We start from the raw sequence: 16,249 nt of genomic DNA on the forward strand, positions 1-16,249 counted from the left end.
ATTATGGAACTGGCTAGCACTTGTTAATTGCTTTGGATATCTTGAAAAGAGAAACTGACAGGCCCAGATCGGCCAATCATTAACCTTGGGCACACTGTGAAAGCCAAAAGGCCTCCTGGACAGGTGTTAAAGAGACTATTACTCCCTTAGCCATATGGCTAGAGGACTGAAAATCAGACCCAGAGTTTAAGAATGGTGGAGGAGTGAAGGAAAAGAAAGGTGCAGCCTCAACAAGTCTCCTTTGCTAACCAGGGCCCTGATAGTAAGTGAGTGGGACCGAGATTGTGGGGTGAGAGTATCTGGGCCTCAGAGGCTTGAATCCCTGGTTTCTTCTGAGCCCATCACACCATCCAAAGAGCTCTTTCTTCCACAGTAAAGGGAGCCTCTCCTTACCTGGAGACCAGACAGAGTGTCACCTGAGGCTGGTGATTTATAAGAGAACTCTCATCTCCTAAAACCTAACTCCACTTCTTGGCATGGCTTCAAGATTAACTGACATCAGGTTTCATCTGAGAGGGAAAATATCATCATTGAGTTGGGAAGAAATAGTTTGCTTACTTAAAGGATTTCAGGAACTGCCTGGTAAGTACTGCTAGTAAGCTGGATAACATGTAAGAATAGATCTTTGAGTTTGCTGGACCAGAGAGACAGAATATAAGGTTGGATAAAGGGAAGCTTATTGACCAAAGTAACTATTCTCTAGGTCAAGTAGAATACTCAACTCTTTCAAATGCAATTGTATACAAGGTGATCTCAAGGTTAGCACTGTCCTTCAGTTAAGAGCAGGGAATTGGAATTCAGGTGCTAGCCTATCTCACAGTGGTTTCAGTTGGTCCAGAGTGGACTCTGTAGTTAGTTCTCTGATCTCTGACTTGAGTTTCTGGGATAAATACTGCTGACAACTTCACAATGGCTTTCTGACATGGAATAAGATCCATCTGGTAGGGAAGATCAAGTGGAAGTCTCTAAAAATGCATTCCCTATCCCAGTCAAGATAGTAAGTTGGGCACAATATTGTATTCTGAGCGGAATTTAGAGACTAGCACCACTTACAAAGACTGAAAGAAGAGAGTCCCCTCTATTTACCTTTATGGCTCCTGCTAAAACCTCATGGACCATAAGGGAAGGGACCATCAAAACTAAACCAAATGAGAGTGGCAATCATGGCCACCACACCATATATGGTATATTTTGTGGAACATATCAACACAGCTATCTGCATGGTATGTAGTTGCTGATCTGACAACTTTTTTCAATCATTAAGAACATCAAGTGTTTGTATTTATGTTAAAATGAAAGCAACAGGTATTAACCTGATTGGTGCAGGGCTATTTGTTATCCCGCTTTCTCACAGTGTACTTTGCAGGAATTTTGTTCATTCTGACATTCCACACAACCTTGGGCTGGTTACCTATATTGATAATGTTAGGCAGCTGGTGAACAGGAAGTATAAAGGACACCTGATGCCCTATAAGATACATACAAGCCAGAGAATGGAAGATTCAGACCCCTGCAGATTTTAGGAGTCTAACAGTCTAAAGAATGCTGGAACATTCCCTTCAACTTAAAGGAAAAGTTAATGAATTTGCATCTTCTACCAGTAAGAGGCACAACATAATGGGGAGTTCTGAGGCTTTTGAAGTATTATATACTTTCTTAGGAATACTGTTCTAACCAATTTACAGGGTAACTTCAAAGGCTGCCACTTTCAAGTGGGGCCTAGAGTAAGAGAAGGCTCTACTGCAGGATCAGGATCTGATACAAGCTGAACGCCTCCTCAGACTGTATGAATCAGATTTCTCATCAATACTAGAAATACCTGTGGTAGATATGAACATTGCACAGCATCTGTGGCAAACCTCAAAGATGATAAATAGCACAGAGCCTTTGATTTTGGAGCAAAAGTCATGTCTTCTCATAATCTGAAAAGCGATCCTGGCATGTTTCCATGCCCAATAGAAACTGAGAATCTGAATATACATGAACTCAGGTGATTAACTGGAGTGGCCCATCATGACCTGGGTGTTATCAGATACACCAAATCATAAGGTCAGACAGACAGAAAAGCATTCCATTATTCAATGGGAATAACAGACTTGATATCCATTCTGAGCAAGTTCAGAAGATACATGTAAATTAATCAGACAAGTGGCCTATCATTTACTTCTATTCTACTAATGCCTCTTCTCCAACCTACTCCTATGACCTTATGGGAACTTCCCAAGGTCAGCTGTGCCAATTATGTATTGCTACAATAATGCTACCTACTAAATAACCAAGAAATCAATCCACAATAAGCATTTATTATTCACACATCCAGGGTCAAATGGGAATTGGTTAGGCAAACTTTCTGATTTTGGCTGGTCTTGCTCATGTTTTGGGTTGGCTGTTGGGTGAATGGAACAATTTATCTTTGCTCTACATGTTTCTTATCCTCCATCAGACTAGCTCAGTCCCTCCACAAAACTGGGATAGTCTTAAGCTCTTATATCAATAACAGAAGCACAAAAGAAGGCAAGATCAATCAAGTATTTTTCAATGGATCATGCTTGCTAACATGCCATTGGTTCAATGCAAATCACATGGCTAAGGTCAGAGAGATCTGAGGATGAGGCATATGGACAAAACTATAATAATGTGCACAAAATGTAAAGGCACTTGGCACCATGGAATGCTGTATTATTCCATTTTGTGTTGCTTTAGCAAAATACCTTTATAAAGAAAATAGATTTATTCAGCTTATAGTTCTTGAGGGTCAAGAGAACAGCACCAGTTTCCTGGTGAGGGCTTCCAAGGCTGCATCACATGGTAGAGAACAAGCTGTGCAGAAGGAGCCAACAGTGCATAACAATTGACTCTTGCAAGAACTCTCTTTGAGACCAGCATTAATTCCTTCTCAGGGCAAGATCTCCATGACCTAATTACCTTCCAATAGGCCATGCCTCTTAAAAGTTTTGCCACCTCAACATTACCACACTGAGGACCAAGCTCCCAGCACATGAATCTTTGGGGGACACATTCAAGTCATATCCGAACCATAGTCAAAAAGAGATCACTCACATGAGAAGGCAAAGATTAGGTGGACAAGATGACTTCTCTGGTAGATATCAACCAGGTTGTACTGAATCACTCCATGCTTACACAAGCTTATAAATGGAGTAATCATGGTGCCAGAGATGGTGGCTATACATGGGTTTAATAGCTTGGGCTTTCTCTAAGACTAATGTAGTTACGGTCATTGCTAAATACCCAATATGTATGCAGGATAAGACCAATGACTTGGTGTAATTCCTTAAAGAGGTTAACTATCCATTTGGTTATCTTCATTAAATTCCTTCTACCTTGGAGGAGGAAGCAATTCTTTCTTATTGTAATTAATTCCTACTCTTTATTTGGGCTTTCCTTTCTTTCTACCAGTAGCTCAGTCACATTACTATCTGAAAGCCTACAGTATTCCTAATGCCTACTACCAACATGGTATCCTGCATTACCCTACCTCAGATACAGGACAATTGTAGCAAATGAAGAGCAATAATAGGTACATGAACTATTGGTTCCACTTATCCTGCCATATGGCAGTATCAAAAATAAATGTATCTAGCAGAATAATGAAATGGCCTATTATAGGCTCAGATTAGGCAGGCACCTGCAGAGATGAGGGACTGTCTCTCCAGGATGTGGAGTATGCATTGTACCAATTCACGCAATGCAGTATCAACAGCAAACAGAAAATTGTGATAATTGTAGTCTAGAAAGGACAAAGTAACCAAAGTCCTAGACACTACTGGATGAAGATACAGGCAACCAACTTACACCCACTGAGTTTCTGCACAGACTAAGAGAAATCTAAAATAGGTGGTAGAGGAAGGAGATGATGAACAGCAACAGGAACTGTAGCTAATCTTCCTGTGTAGTCTTTCAAGAGGGCTACAGCTGGCCATCATCTCAAAGTCTTGGTGACAGAGTAGACCTAACATGGAGCTCAAACAGTTCTGAATGGTCAAAGAGTGGATAATAACAAATACCTCTTTTGCCCCATATTACATCCTCTTTTCTTCTTCTAGTATCAGTCATAGTTGCTTTGCATAGTTCTAAGTGAGCTCAGATTTGACCTTTTTGTTGGTGAAATTCCATTGCAAGCATGAGCATCTTGGTCTGCTTGCTGTTCCAAGTCCTGCTTCAATATTCAGAGACACTGCTTTTCCAAACAAAAGCACAGTCCAGAAGTGCAGGGGTAGTTAATGCCCCTGGCAGCAATTCTCAACTATTGTGGGGAATGAAAACTGCTAACTAAATGTTTGCAGTTCTATTATATGAACAATATTAGAAGGCTTTCTTTAAGCTTCTCAGGAAGTCTTGAGGCACTCAAGACCAAAATAGCAACCTTGATAATATACCTTTCATACTGGTTTTCACCTTTTTCTCCATGTTCTCTTACTTATGCCTCCTGGGATCACCTCACAAATGACCTACAGACACCCATGTCCTTTCTTAGACTGTACTTTCAGGTGACCTAAACTAAGATGAGAAACATTAATCAAACACATTTATGTCTCTTCACCTAGTATTTTGGGAGTCTCCTAGACTGTATAAATATTTGTTTATGAAGAATTTTTTGCAAGGTGAGGTGAGAACATTTTAACTTTGTGCAAATTAAGTTTTCTTGTTTAGGCAATAAAGAAGCTGATGACAATGATGCTTGCTCACTCTGAACCACATTATAACTATCTTCAATATTTCTATTTGAAAATAAATATAATAAAAATCTCTCACTTTGATAATCATATGAACAATTGGCCAAGGGGTAATGTGCATACTAAAAAATACTATCAAGTTCCATATCCATAATAGATATGCTATATAAGTTTCAAGTTGCCACAAATTTCATTCCAGTATTATTTTGTCTGAAATTTCTTTAACAATTTTTAGGATAAAAATGTATATAACTTTCCATGCTAAAATATTCACCATTCTTGTCAAATTCACTTATTTTTTTCAATGAGTCTATTTTTTGTCACTAAACTCAATTACCTTCATTTTATAATGCTCGTTGAATTCATGGAAAAGTTCATCTTCATATTTATAACACTAGTTGCAATTTAGGTTATTCTATTTTTGATTTCAGAATACTTATTTTGGTAACAAGACATCCTGGCAGGTTATAAATGTTTTATTATTTTTTTTAATGAGGAAGCTTGGTGGCTATTTGATGGATTCTATGACAAAGAGTCAAACTCATAGAATGTACACGTACCCTTACACATGTATATGTAATTCTTATCAAAATACAGTTCAGTCACTGAAAGAAGATTCACTATCTGAACTTTCTTCTACAGTCTTTTCACTTTCACCATCAGGCACTGGAGCATCTGGCCTTCTGAAAGAGAAGAAGAAAAACAATTTTTAAAAGTTTTTTTTTTTTCCAACTGAAGAGAAGCACTTACAAACTGTAAATTAGGTTCATCTTAGAGTACTGAGGCTAATAAATCTGCCAAGTCTGTGTCCTTAAATGAGGGAGCCTCCTGCACCATAACAGCATGATTCTCTCTGGCTTTTGCGCACCATGGGGATTAAGTGCTATTCCTGTAGAGGACACGGCTCTATTTTCTCTTGCCAGCCCTTACATAGTGTGCTACTTCAGCACTTTCTGCTTCTCATTACCATGGAGACCCAACTATAGACAGAGATGTGATCTGTAGAAGCTGGCATGACCAATGCTAAATCCCTGCCGCCTCAAGTGTACATGAGGCACAGAGAAAGGAAAGCTAGAAATGGAGAGGAAAGGCAAGTCTTCATGTTCAGGAAAGTTGCAGGGAGAAATTTAGAAACAGAAGAAAGTTCAAGAAAGGCCATGAAGAAACATAGGCAGTATAGAAATTTTGTAGGGAAGAAGAGTGCCTGGTCAAATGAACTTCTTAATGTTTGTTGGATGTTTTCAATTACAAGTTTTAAAACTCTGGAGAATGAACATAAAAAGTGGTAGTGAATAAAAAAATACCATTTCATAGATTCCCTGGGAAGACAGTATAGTTAAACTAACTTTGCAGGTGTGTACTATAATAAACCAAAATGAAATTTTAAAGTTGTTATTAAAAACAGTCATTTAGATAGGCCTCACTAGTGTTTGTACCAAGGAATCATTTAATCAATACAGTAGCACTATCACTCTTTTCATATCAAGAAAGTAAATTAAGCAAGAGTAGTAATCTTTTGGGAAAATTAAGAGGAAAAGGAAGAATAATATAATGCTATGTCTTAATAATTAAAACTACCAGACTTATTTCTGCCTTAGGCTCCTTGATTCTTACTAAAGATTTAGGACACCCAACAACTAGAAATTATTAGTAGTAAAATAAGAACTTGTACTGTCTACCAGTTAATTTTAGTTATCAAAAATTATGGCTTACATATCTTAATATGTTTGGTAAGCTAATCAACAGAAAGAAATGGCATTGTTCCCTAGTTTCAAATATAAACTCATCTGTTCTGCTGAAAAATTTTACATTATACCTATAAAGTAGCCACATGTACCCAATACAGTAAAACTTTTAAAGCTGGTACAGCCTTTCCAGGTTTTGACTGATGCTCCATGTGCTAACATACTAACATGGGACCATCATCTCCATCAGTCTTCACAGAAGTAACAAACAACTTTATAAGCAGTGGGCATGAGTGCTGGGCACACTTTTCCAAGTAAATCAATCTTTACTATGTAGTTGATTTCTTACATCTCCACTATGTTACAGAGGAAAAAAATACTAGAGGGAATTACTTCAAAACCATATCAAGATTATATTAGTGTCTATGACAACTCAAATGAATAAAATAATGTACATAACTCCCTAAAACAGATGCTACTTAAAGGTAAAAGTACAAGAGAGTAAATTTTAAAAATTTAAAATTTATTGTGTGTGTAATCATTTACAGATAGATTTGACACTGTACTGCATATGAGTTAAGAACACCCTGGGGACAGACTGGCTGTGTTTAAATCCCAGTCTTGCTACTTAACTTGTTGAGCAACTTTGGGGAAGCTATTTAAGCACTCTGTGCCCAAATAACTGATTGGATTGGGGTGATAATTAAATTAATAAATGTAAAGCATACTGGATAATACCTGGAACACAGTACTAAAAAAAGTTATTATTATTACATTATTCTCATCATCATGCACCTGTTTTTTGCTAAGAACTGTGTCCTTTCAGGGGTAAGATGAATAACAAGTAGTTCCTGCCCTGAAGCAGGTGATATTTTATTGAGGGAGACAAAAATGCAAACAAATTACTGTCACAGAGTGTAGATGAACTAAGTTTGTGTGAAAAGAAAAAGTAATCAATTCTGCTAGGGTTGGTGATAGAAGACTCCAAAGAGGTGGGAGACACTTGCAGAATTTTGAGGTGTGAGCAGAGTTTGCAAGAAACAGAAAAGTTGGGGGTAAACTGAGGATGAGTGCATTCTGGGTAAACAATGAAATGGGAATGGTGTGGCATACTGCACTAGGGAACTGTAAGTCATATGGTAGCTAGTGTGTAGGGTATACTGAGGCATAACAACAGGTAAGATAATTTGGCAGGAGCAATAGGTGAAGGGTGAGGAGAAGTTATATGAAATTTAAGTTTTTCACTGAAATAGCACAATGAAGCTTGGGATTCTTAAGTTTTAATATATTTTTAAAATGAGCTATATAATCCACATACCATAAAACTCACCATTTTAAAGTATACCAGCTAGTGGTGTTTAGTATATTCACAAGATTGTGCAACCATTACCACTATCTAATTACCTCAAAAAGAAGACTTTATCCACTAGCAAGTACCTCTACATTTCCCTTTACCCTCCAATCCTGGCAAACAACAATATATTTTTTTCTATATCTATGAACTTGCCTATTCTGGATATTTCATATAAATGAAATCACATGATATTCAGCATTAGTGTATGGTTTCTTTTACCTAGCATAATATCTTCAAAGTTCACCTTATTATAGCCTTATTATAGCACATAATTGTTTATGTACTGATGAATAACAAGTAGTTCCTGCCCTGAAGCAGGTGATATTTTAGCAAGGATGACAAAAATGCAAACAAATTACTGCCACAGAATGTAGATGAACTCCATTGTTTAGATATACTACATTTTGCTTATCTATTATCAGTTGAAGGACATCTGGATTATCTATTTTTTGTTATTACAAATAATGCTGGTATGGTGCTGGGGCTGTAGCTCAGTGGCTGAGCACTTGCCTAGCATGCGTGAGGCACTGGGTTTGATCCTCAGCACCACATAAATAAAATAATAAATAAATTGGAGGTATTATGTCCATCTACAAGCAAAAAAAATTAAAAAAACAAATAATGCTGTTATAAACAGTTGAGTACAAGTTTTTAATGTGAACACATATTTTCATTTCTCTTGAATATATACAAAGGGGTAGAATTTTGGGGTCACAGGATAACTCTTTAACCTTTCAGCAAACTGCCAAGCTGTTTTCCACAATGTCTGTATCATACTAGTAATGAATGAAGGTTCCAATTTCTCCATATCCTTACCTACACTTACATTGTCCATCTTCATTCTTTTTCTCATTTTTACTGTGGTAAGATACATAACACTTACCATCTTTACCATTTTTAAATGTACAATCAGTAGTATTAAGTATATTCAGCAGGATTAAGTACAGATGATTGGATAGAGCCACCAACACCATCATCTCCAGACATCTCATTTTGCAAAACGGAATCTCTGTACCCATCAAACAATAGTCCCACTTCCCTTTGACTCCTGACAACATTATTCTTTTTATCTCTGTGAATTTGAATGTTATAGGTATCTTATAAAAGTGAAAACACACAAAATTTGTGGTGACTGGCTTATTTTATTTAGCATTGTGTCCTAAAGTTTCATTCTTGTTTTAACATGGGTCAGAATTTCCTTCAAGGCTAAATAAAATTCCATTATTATGTGTATGCCAATCTTTTCATCCATTCATCTGTCAATGGACTTCTGAGCTGCTTCTACCTTTTGGCAATTGTGAATAATGCTGCTACGAACATGGGTGTACAGGTACTTCTATGAGAACTTACTTTTGATCTTCAGAGATCTTGCTTTTGATCCTTAACCAGAAGTAGAATTGCTAGATGATACAGTGATTCTAGTTTTAACTTTTTGAGGAATCATTATACTGTTTTTGGTCTTTCTATGTGGCTTCTTTCACCAAGCATAATATCTTCAAAGTTCACAAATGTTGTGACTCATCAGTACTTCATTGTTAAGTACACTGAGTAGTGTTAATAGCAGCAGCATTATTTTATAGTCCCATGAACAGTGAACAAGGATTTCAATGTCTTCATATTCTCATCAACATTTGTTATTGTTTGCTCTCAATCATTTAAAAATAAATATAGTGCTACTTTGACTTGGAAGCATTAGGATAACAAAAAGTATACACTAGTTCTCTTAGGATATTAAAAAGAGAAAAACTTTAAGAAACCACAAAATCGAATGAGGTGTCACACAGGAAAACATTTGTATGTTATAAAAGTCTTACACAATATGAAAAAAACTCACAGCAATGCCATTAGTTTTAGCCTACATATCCATATTTTCAGGGAGAACAGAATTTTAGCTCTTTATATTATAATCAGTGGTACTTTTAACTTGATTCTATGCACTATGTATCTTTCATCTTAACTTATTACTTGTGGAGAAGTTTTAAGACCAGTTGAAAGATTACTACTTTAAACTACTAGCCTAAAGTTCAACCACTTCTAACCCAAATCCAAAGGAAACACATTTCACTACTGAAATCTAGAAATGAGAACTTTATAATAGTCTCTTGCTATTTTAAATAAATAAATGAATATAAAGAAGAGTGTGCCAGCAATACACAGAAAAATATATAAAGTCATAAGTACTTTCATGATGCATCCTGGATATTTTTAAAAATTCTCTATCTTTAGTGATTACATAAAAACACTGCCTTGGTGACTACATTTATACAAATGTATTTATAAAATTTGAAGCATCAAATTATCAATAATTTTTAATAAATCAAAAGTTTAAAAAGCTTAAGTTTAAACCCATTACTTAGTCTAAATTATCTTTAAAAATAGATATTTTCAAAGAAGTTGACTAAGTTACTAAGTTGACCTCAATTAAAAATGAGCCAAAACTTAGGAAGGAAAGGAGATGGAAGGAAGGACTAAATATATACACATCTGTGCATTTTAGTGTACAACACTGTGCACATACTAATTTTGACACTCATCCTTCTCCTACTTACGTGAATCAAGAAAGACTATCAACCATAATTCCTGCTGACCTCACCCTTTCCCTACCTACTTTCTTGCTTCAGTCACATGACCTAGGCCTGACCAATCACAAGTATCTTTCTTTGGAGAGCAAGGGATTCAAAAGAGGACCCATAACTTAGGCAGAGCCAATTGCAATGTTTCTTTAGAAATGAGCTGGGTTATGGATAAGGGGCTCTGTTTTCATTCAAGTGACAAAACTAGAAATACCAAAGCCTTGCTTGGGGTTCTATTTCCTGGTTTCAGAGACAAAGCTAATCCATGGTAGGAGAAACACAGCTTAATATACCAAGGAAGTAGAGATGGAATGCTTAGGGGGAGAGAGGAGAATGCCTGCCAGCCAGTCAGCCCTGATGACGCTGGGGCCCAAGATCCTGTTCTACACCTAGACTTTTTAGCTATGAGCCAATAACTTCCCTTTTTGTTTAAGTTGGTTTCTGAAATCCTGAACATGAAGGGAGTCCTTGAACACACACATTGTTGGTTTAATTTTTTTCACTGAAGGAACATTTGTATTTGTGTTTAAAGACATTACTTTTAAGGACAAAAAAACCACATAAACAGTCTTTGGGAAAACATTTATTTATGTAGATGAACAGTTAAAAATAGTTTTCATTTTCTTTACATTTAAAAGAGTTGAATTTAAAGCAGATTAAGTACCAAAAACAGTGTTAGGAAAACTATTGCTGAGTAGGAGATGGTAGGGAGAGAGTGTGGCAGTTCTCATTCAAATCACTTGTGCATGTGTTTTCTGTGTCATACATAAAGTTATAATTTCACATGACACTGTGCTATGTCAGAGCTCTACACAATGGCACTAGGTGGTCTTAAGGGAGGAGCAAAACACTAAGATTCCTAAACTTAAATTGTATTTACCATATAAAAACCTCTAGGGTTGCCAAAAATATAACAATTTTGACTTTGATATCCTAATAGCTAGGAAGACTTATTTCAGCACTACATTTACTCAAACTATAGACACTGTTCATTTCTGAATGCTTCAGGACAGGTATAGTGTTCTTTGTGTTGGTAAGTAGGCTCCTGAACCTAGGGAGACAAATAAATGCCAAAAATCAAGGAGAAAAAGAGCCAGCTCTTCCAAGTAAGATGGGTTTTGATCTTGGGAGCCTTTATTTCTCAGCAGCTCCCCTATTTTATTGGTTAGTCACTGAAAGACCACGAATGCTTTCCAACAACTCCTCTTTGCTATTTCTATTATCTCTCTCACTCTTGTGATCCACAGTAGACAAAATTATAATTTTTTGACATTGTTTTTATTTGTCTTATGTTTTCTGGCTAGGATATGCCAGTAGGTTGTTGAGGGCTGGGAATTACATTGACGAGAGAAACCAGTTCAGCATAAACAAAAAAACGTGAAACCAGTAAAAACCCTATTTTTGAAATTGTCCAGTTGTGGAATTGAGATCTATTCTATTCTCAACCAATTCAAATTCAACCTTTAATCCAGTATGTGGCTTTATAGCAGGAGGCAGACAAAAACTATTGGTAGATAAGGAATTCCCTTAGAGAGCAGGAAAATCTGCTAGATATGCCAGATAGGCCTTAAAAAAAATTCATGCTTTTCAATATCCTTTTGTTTAACTCCAATAAATTCCCTCCTGTCTCAGTGATAAGCAGGCTGAGGTAGTTACTTTTATTTTTGGCAACCATAAAAGTAGTCATTCCACCATCTGGGAAGACAGTATAAACGTCTTTTGAATAGATATCTCCAGGATAAATGCCAACTGAGCTGGTTCTGTTCAAAGCCTGTGCAGCAACTTGAACTCAATTATATGCTTTCTTTAGCCAAATCAATATGCTGCACTGTACCCTCCCACCAAGATTAAGTGTGGGACCAGTTGAATTTCAATTTAGAAGTCTATTCTTCACTAAAAAGTTGAAAATACAGATTTTCAATTTGAGAAAACAGAGTATAATTTTAAAAGATAATACTCTATGTATGTGAAATACGTCTGTTGAAAACAAAGCAACTACAGGATTATAAACCAGTAGTGATTCAAAAGCCTGGTGAAGCCATTGTTTAGAACTTGCTACACAATTCTCCATTAAAGCATTCACAAATCACAGCTAACATTTATTGAACATTTACTGCTTATCCAGACTTGTTCTAAGTGCTTACATCATTATTGATCTTAGTGTGAATATTTCTATGAGGGAGTGAACGCTTCTATTTTCCAGTTTGCTGATAAGGAAACTAATGCAGAGATGTTAGGTAATCAATTCCAGGTTATATAGCTATAGAGTGACAGGAAAGAACGTAAACCCCATCAAGAGACCATCTCCAAAGTTGTTTTAGCCTGGGCCTTAAACAGCATGAATTTCATCACTTGCTCATGGGGCAGATCCATGGTTAGTCTATTTATCCTACAGTTATCATAGTAACTTTAGCTCTGGGACACAAATGTTCTGGGACACAGAACAGGATAGGGGAGAATGTTTTTTCCTGGTAAGAAAATCTGGGCATTGATTGAAAGAATTTTTAAAACATCATTTATCTATTCTGTATTTCTGAATGCAAGACTGAAGCAGATTAACCTTTGGACAAAGACCAATTAAAATTTTTCATTTTCTTTCCCCTTAAACTCTTCTGAGTATGATGATGACAAAGGTATTCTTCACATATCTTTCATTTCAGTAGTACTGAAACTAATTTTTACAAGCTGAATAGTACTAATTCTTTGTTATGTAAGAACTATTGTTATTTTCAATAACAATATTTTATTGGATTTTTATTTTTTTTTTTTGTGGTGCTGGGAATTGAACCCAGGGCCTTATGCTTGCGATGCAAGCACTCTACCAACTGAGCTATCTCCCCAGCCCTTTATTGGATTTTTAAACAATTAAACAACCAATCAAAAGTATCAAACAATACTTACTTAGTAATTATCAATATTTTCTTCAGTTTTACAGAATTTCTAAAATTCTATGGTAATCATCTTTCTAGGAAAATTGCCAGGCTTTCTTCCTCTTATAGTATGTAAATTTTTAGCTTAAAAGTGTATACTTTTAGCTTCCAAATTTTTATACATACAAATTCAAAACAGTGTATTTACTGGTCACTATTTATTTCAATAACAACCTCAGTTTTCCTCTTTGATCAGTGTGGACAGATCTAGGCTATTTCTTCTAACAGTTAGGAGTCTGTCTTACTACCTAAAGCTAATAAAATAAAAAGTGTATGTTTATACTTTAAAAGAAAAAAGAAAACAGAACAATCTTTACTGAAAGTTCTTGAATGAGGCTTATTATGTACCTAAGATTCTAAATAAAAGTGTACTCTCTTCTCGGATGGCACATTTTCTTCTCTTTCATCACCTCTCCCAAAGTGAGGCTCCCTAACTTTTATGTAAACATGATGCCAAAAGCACCAAAATCCCTCTGTTAACAAGGTGGCTGAATCCACTTATCATATCTAGCTAAATGTAGCTGGAACTGATTTGTCAGTAGTGGTGATAGGTTATAGTGAATCAGCCCCATCCAACCAGTGCCCCTAGTGACCAATGGCATGTACTTCTGAGGTAATGGGTCACAAGTCAGGCTCCAGGCTGTGGTTGAGAAGCTGCTTTTCTGTAAGACAATGTTAACTGTTACTGGAATTCTATCCTAAAACTTGGCACCACCTCACAACTGATGTTTCTCAACATTTATAGACAATGACATACCCTCAAACTTGCACACTGAAATACAAGGGTGAGATGCGGGTACTTAGGATCCTCCCCTTGGTAGTCACCTATGGACTTCTTAAGGTAGAGATACCTAGTGGACTCTTGAAGGATAAGAAGTTAGCCAGGTCAGTGTGCTGGGAAAAGGGAATTCCATGGAGAAGAAAGAAAACATTTAAAGATACCAAAAAGGAACAGGAAAATGATACACGAAGATGACTGAAAGTAGTCTGCTACAGCTGCATGAGATAGGCATGGGCGGAAGAATAGCAAGAGACATAGCTAGAGAGAGAATATGGGACTTGATGGCAAAAGCATTCATATGCAATGCTTAGAGGGCAGTGAAGAGTTACAGGCCATCTGCAGCAAGATTGAAGTATGAACAGATCCACTCAGCCTTTAGTGGATAGCTTGAAAGAGAACAGGAAAACAAATCAGGGCTGCTATAATTCAGGTGAGGACTGATGAGTCTGAACTAAACAACTCTGGGTATGGAGTTGTGATCAGATGTAAGAGATATTAAAAATGAGAAAAATCATAGTGATAAAAAGTAGGAAAGAGGGCAAGATCCAGGGTGATTTTCAAGTTGTTAATGCTAATAGCTAGCTGAACTAAAAAGGGCCACAAAGTGGCTTAACTTGGACAGGGGATGAAAAAAACCAGTAGCCTGTAAAGGGACTGGCTATCCCACCTATGCTGATGCTTATAGGGTACCAGTTTTCCATTTAACATATTTTCTCCAGAGAGAAATATCATATCATCATTTTAAAGCTTATTTTAGCTCTCTGTTATTACAGCTGGTTTACTCTATATTTCCAAAAGCAAAAAAAGATCACAATCAATGATAAATATATAATTTATAGATTCCTATAAATACCAAATGGATTAAAGCCAAATGTTTAATTCATAAGAAAATACATGTCACAATCCATCTGCTTTTACACAGAAACAATTTCAAGAACAAATGTCAAATATCCCAGAGATGCGTTAGTTCAAATTACCAAGTATGCCACTGTACTTGAACTATCTGTTACTTGGAAATAAACTGAATGTAGATATATGTTAGAAATCTGTTTTTGGAGACCTTAAAACATCCTTAAATTACATATTTTGAAAAAATAAAATATGAGAAAAAGACTTTTATGGTGTTTCACCTTCAAACTATACACCTTTTCTTGATGGGCTAAGTGCCAAGAAAAATTCCAAAGTACACTGCTAGTACTAAAAAATGCCTGAATAACACTGGGCTGAACTAAAACCCCAAACTGGGAAGACTCTTTACAAGGATCTACATGTTTACAAAACAGAATATTTCTGAAGAATTCATTAAGATATATTTTATTCAGGATAAACTATATAGCCAGGTTTTCTTGGAAGGAATGAATTATTATCAAAGTTCTGAGTAATGATTTTTTAGCATTTCTGAAAAAATATTTTATAAAATTCACACAAATTGGTACCTAGTTTCATAATAATCATTAATGTAGACCCAGGATAACTTTTCATCCTACTTATTTTCTACACACTGAAGTCTTAAATGAAGAGCTGGTAGATAATAACTCCCACACCTATGTCCCCAAAAGAAAAAGGAAGCATGGAAAGAAGATACAAAACAAAAATTCTGTCATCAAACACTGACTCTTTTGAATACCTAGATTCATGATTGGTCTACTGAAACTGGTTCTAAAATATGCAAAGGCTGGTTTTAGTAGTAGAGGATATTTTCTTTCTTTTTAATATGGCAGAGATACTAGGAAGATGGTTTTCTCAACTGTAAAACACTGTGTAAGAAAAATATAGCTTAAAATATTTCTATTATAATTGACAACTACAGTGTCTTGGCAGTATATTAGAGCTACTTACTCAAGAAGATCTGGATCTAGTCCTTCTGATATCATTTTGTTTCTTATGGCCATCACTGGAACACCCTAAAGCAAAACATAAGATAATTTAGTCACTAAAAATGCCCCCTTTATTGTGTTTCCAAATGCCACCTAAAATAAGACCTTTAGATGCCTCATTATTTAAAATAGTTCTTATTTTGCTTTTGTTAGTATGTGCAAAGTAAGTTGAATTTATAACAAGGTACACATCTAAGCTTATTCATTACTAATTCTGCTACTGTATAGAAAGTAGAGATGATATTCCCACTCTTAAGTAGCTAACAGAAAGAAAACATTGATAGCTCAAATGATTAAAACCAGCTCAAGTGATACAACAAATACTTACTTAAATATAGGAATAAATACCTTTTCA

The 16,249-nt window shown here is 35.9% G+C and overlaps 1 protein-coding gene across 2 annotated transcripts in view; it reads right to left on the reverse strand.

Moving 5' to 3' along the window:
- Positions 1-2,287: 2,287 nt before the first annotated feature.
- The window catches only part of Washc3 (WASH complex subunit 3), a 51,955-nt gene continuing 37,993 nt past the window's right edge, over positions 2,288-16,249 (reverse strand). For both annotated transcript variants that reach the window (XM_047550513.1, XM_047550512.1), the window contains exons 6-7: positions 15,857-15,921; positions 2,288-5,377 (exon numbers count right to left, since the gene is read on the reverse strand). In XM_047550513.1, the coding sequence (XP_047406469.1) occupies positions 5,293-5,377; positions 15,857-15,921 (150 nt within the window). In that variant the 3' untranslated portion in view covers positions 2,288-5,292. The remainder of the gene's footprint in view (positions 5,378-15,856; positions 15,922-16,249) is intronic.

The sequence above is a fragment of the Sciurus carolinensis genome, chromosome 4 (assembly GCF_902686445.1).
Source record: "Sciurus carolinensis chromosome 4, mSciCar1.2, whole genome shotgun sequence".
NCBI lineage: Eukaryota > Metazoa > Chordata > Mammalia > Rodentia > Sciuridae > Sciurus > Sciurus carolinensis.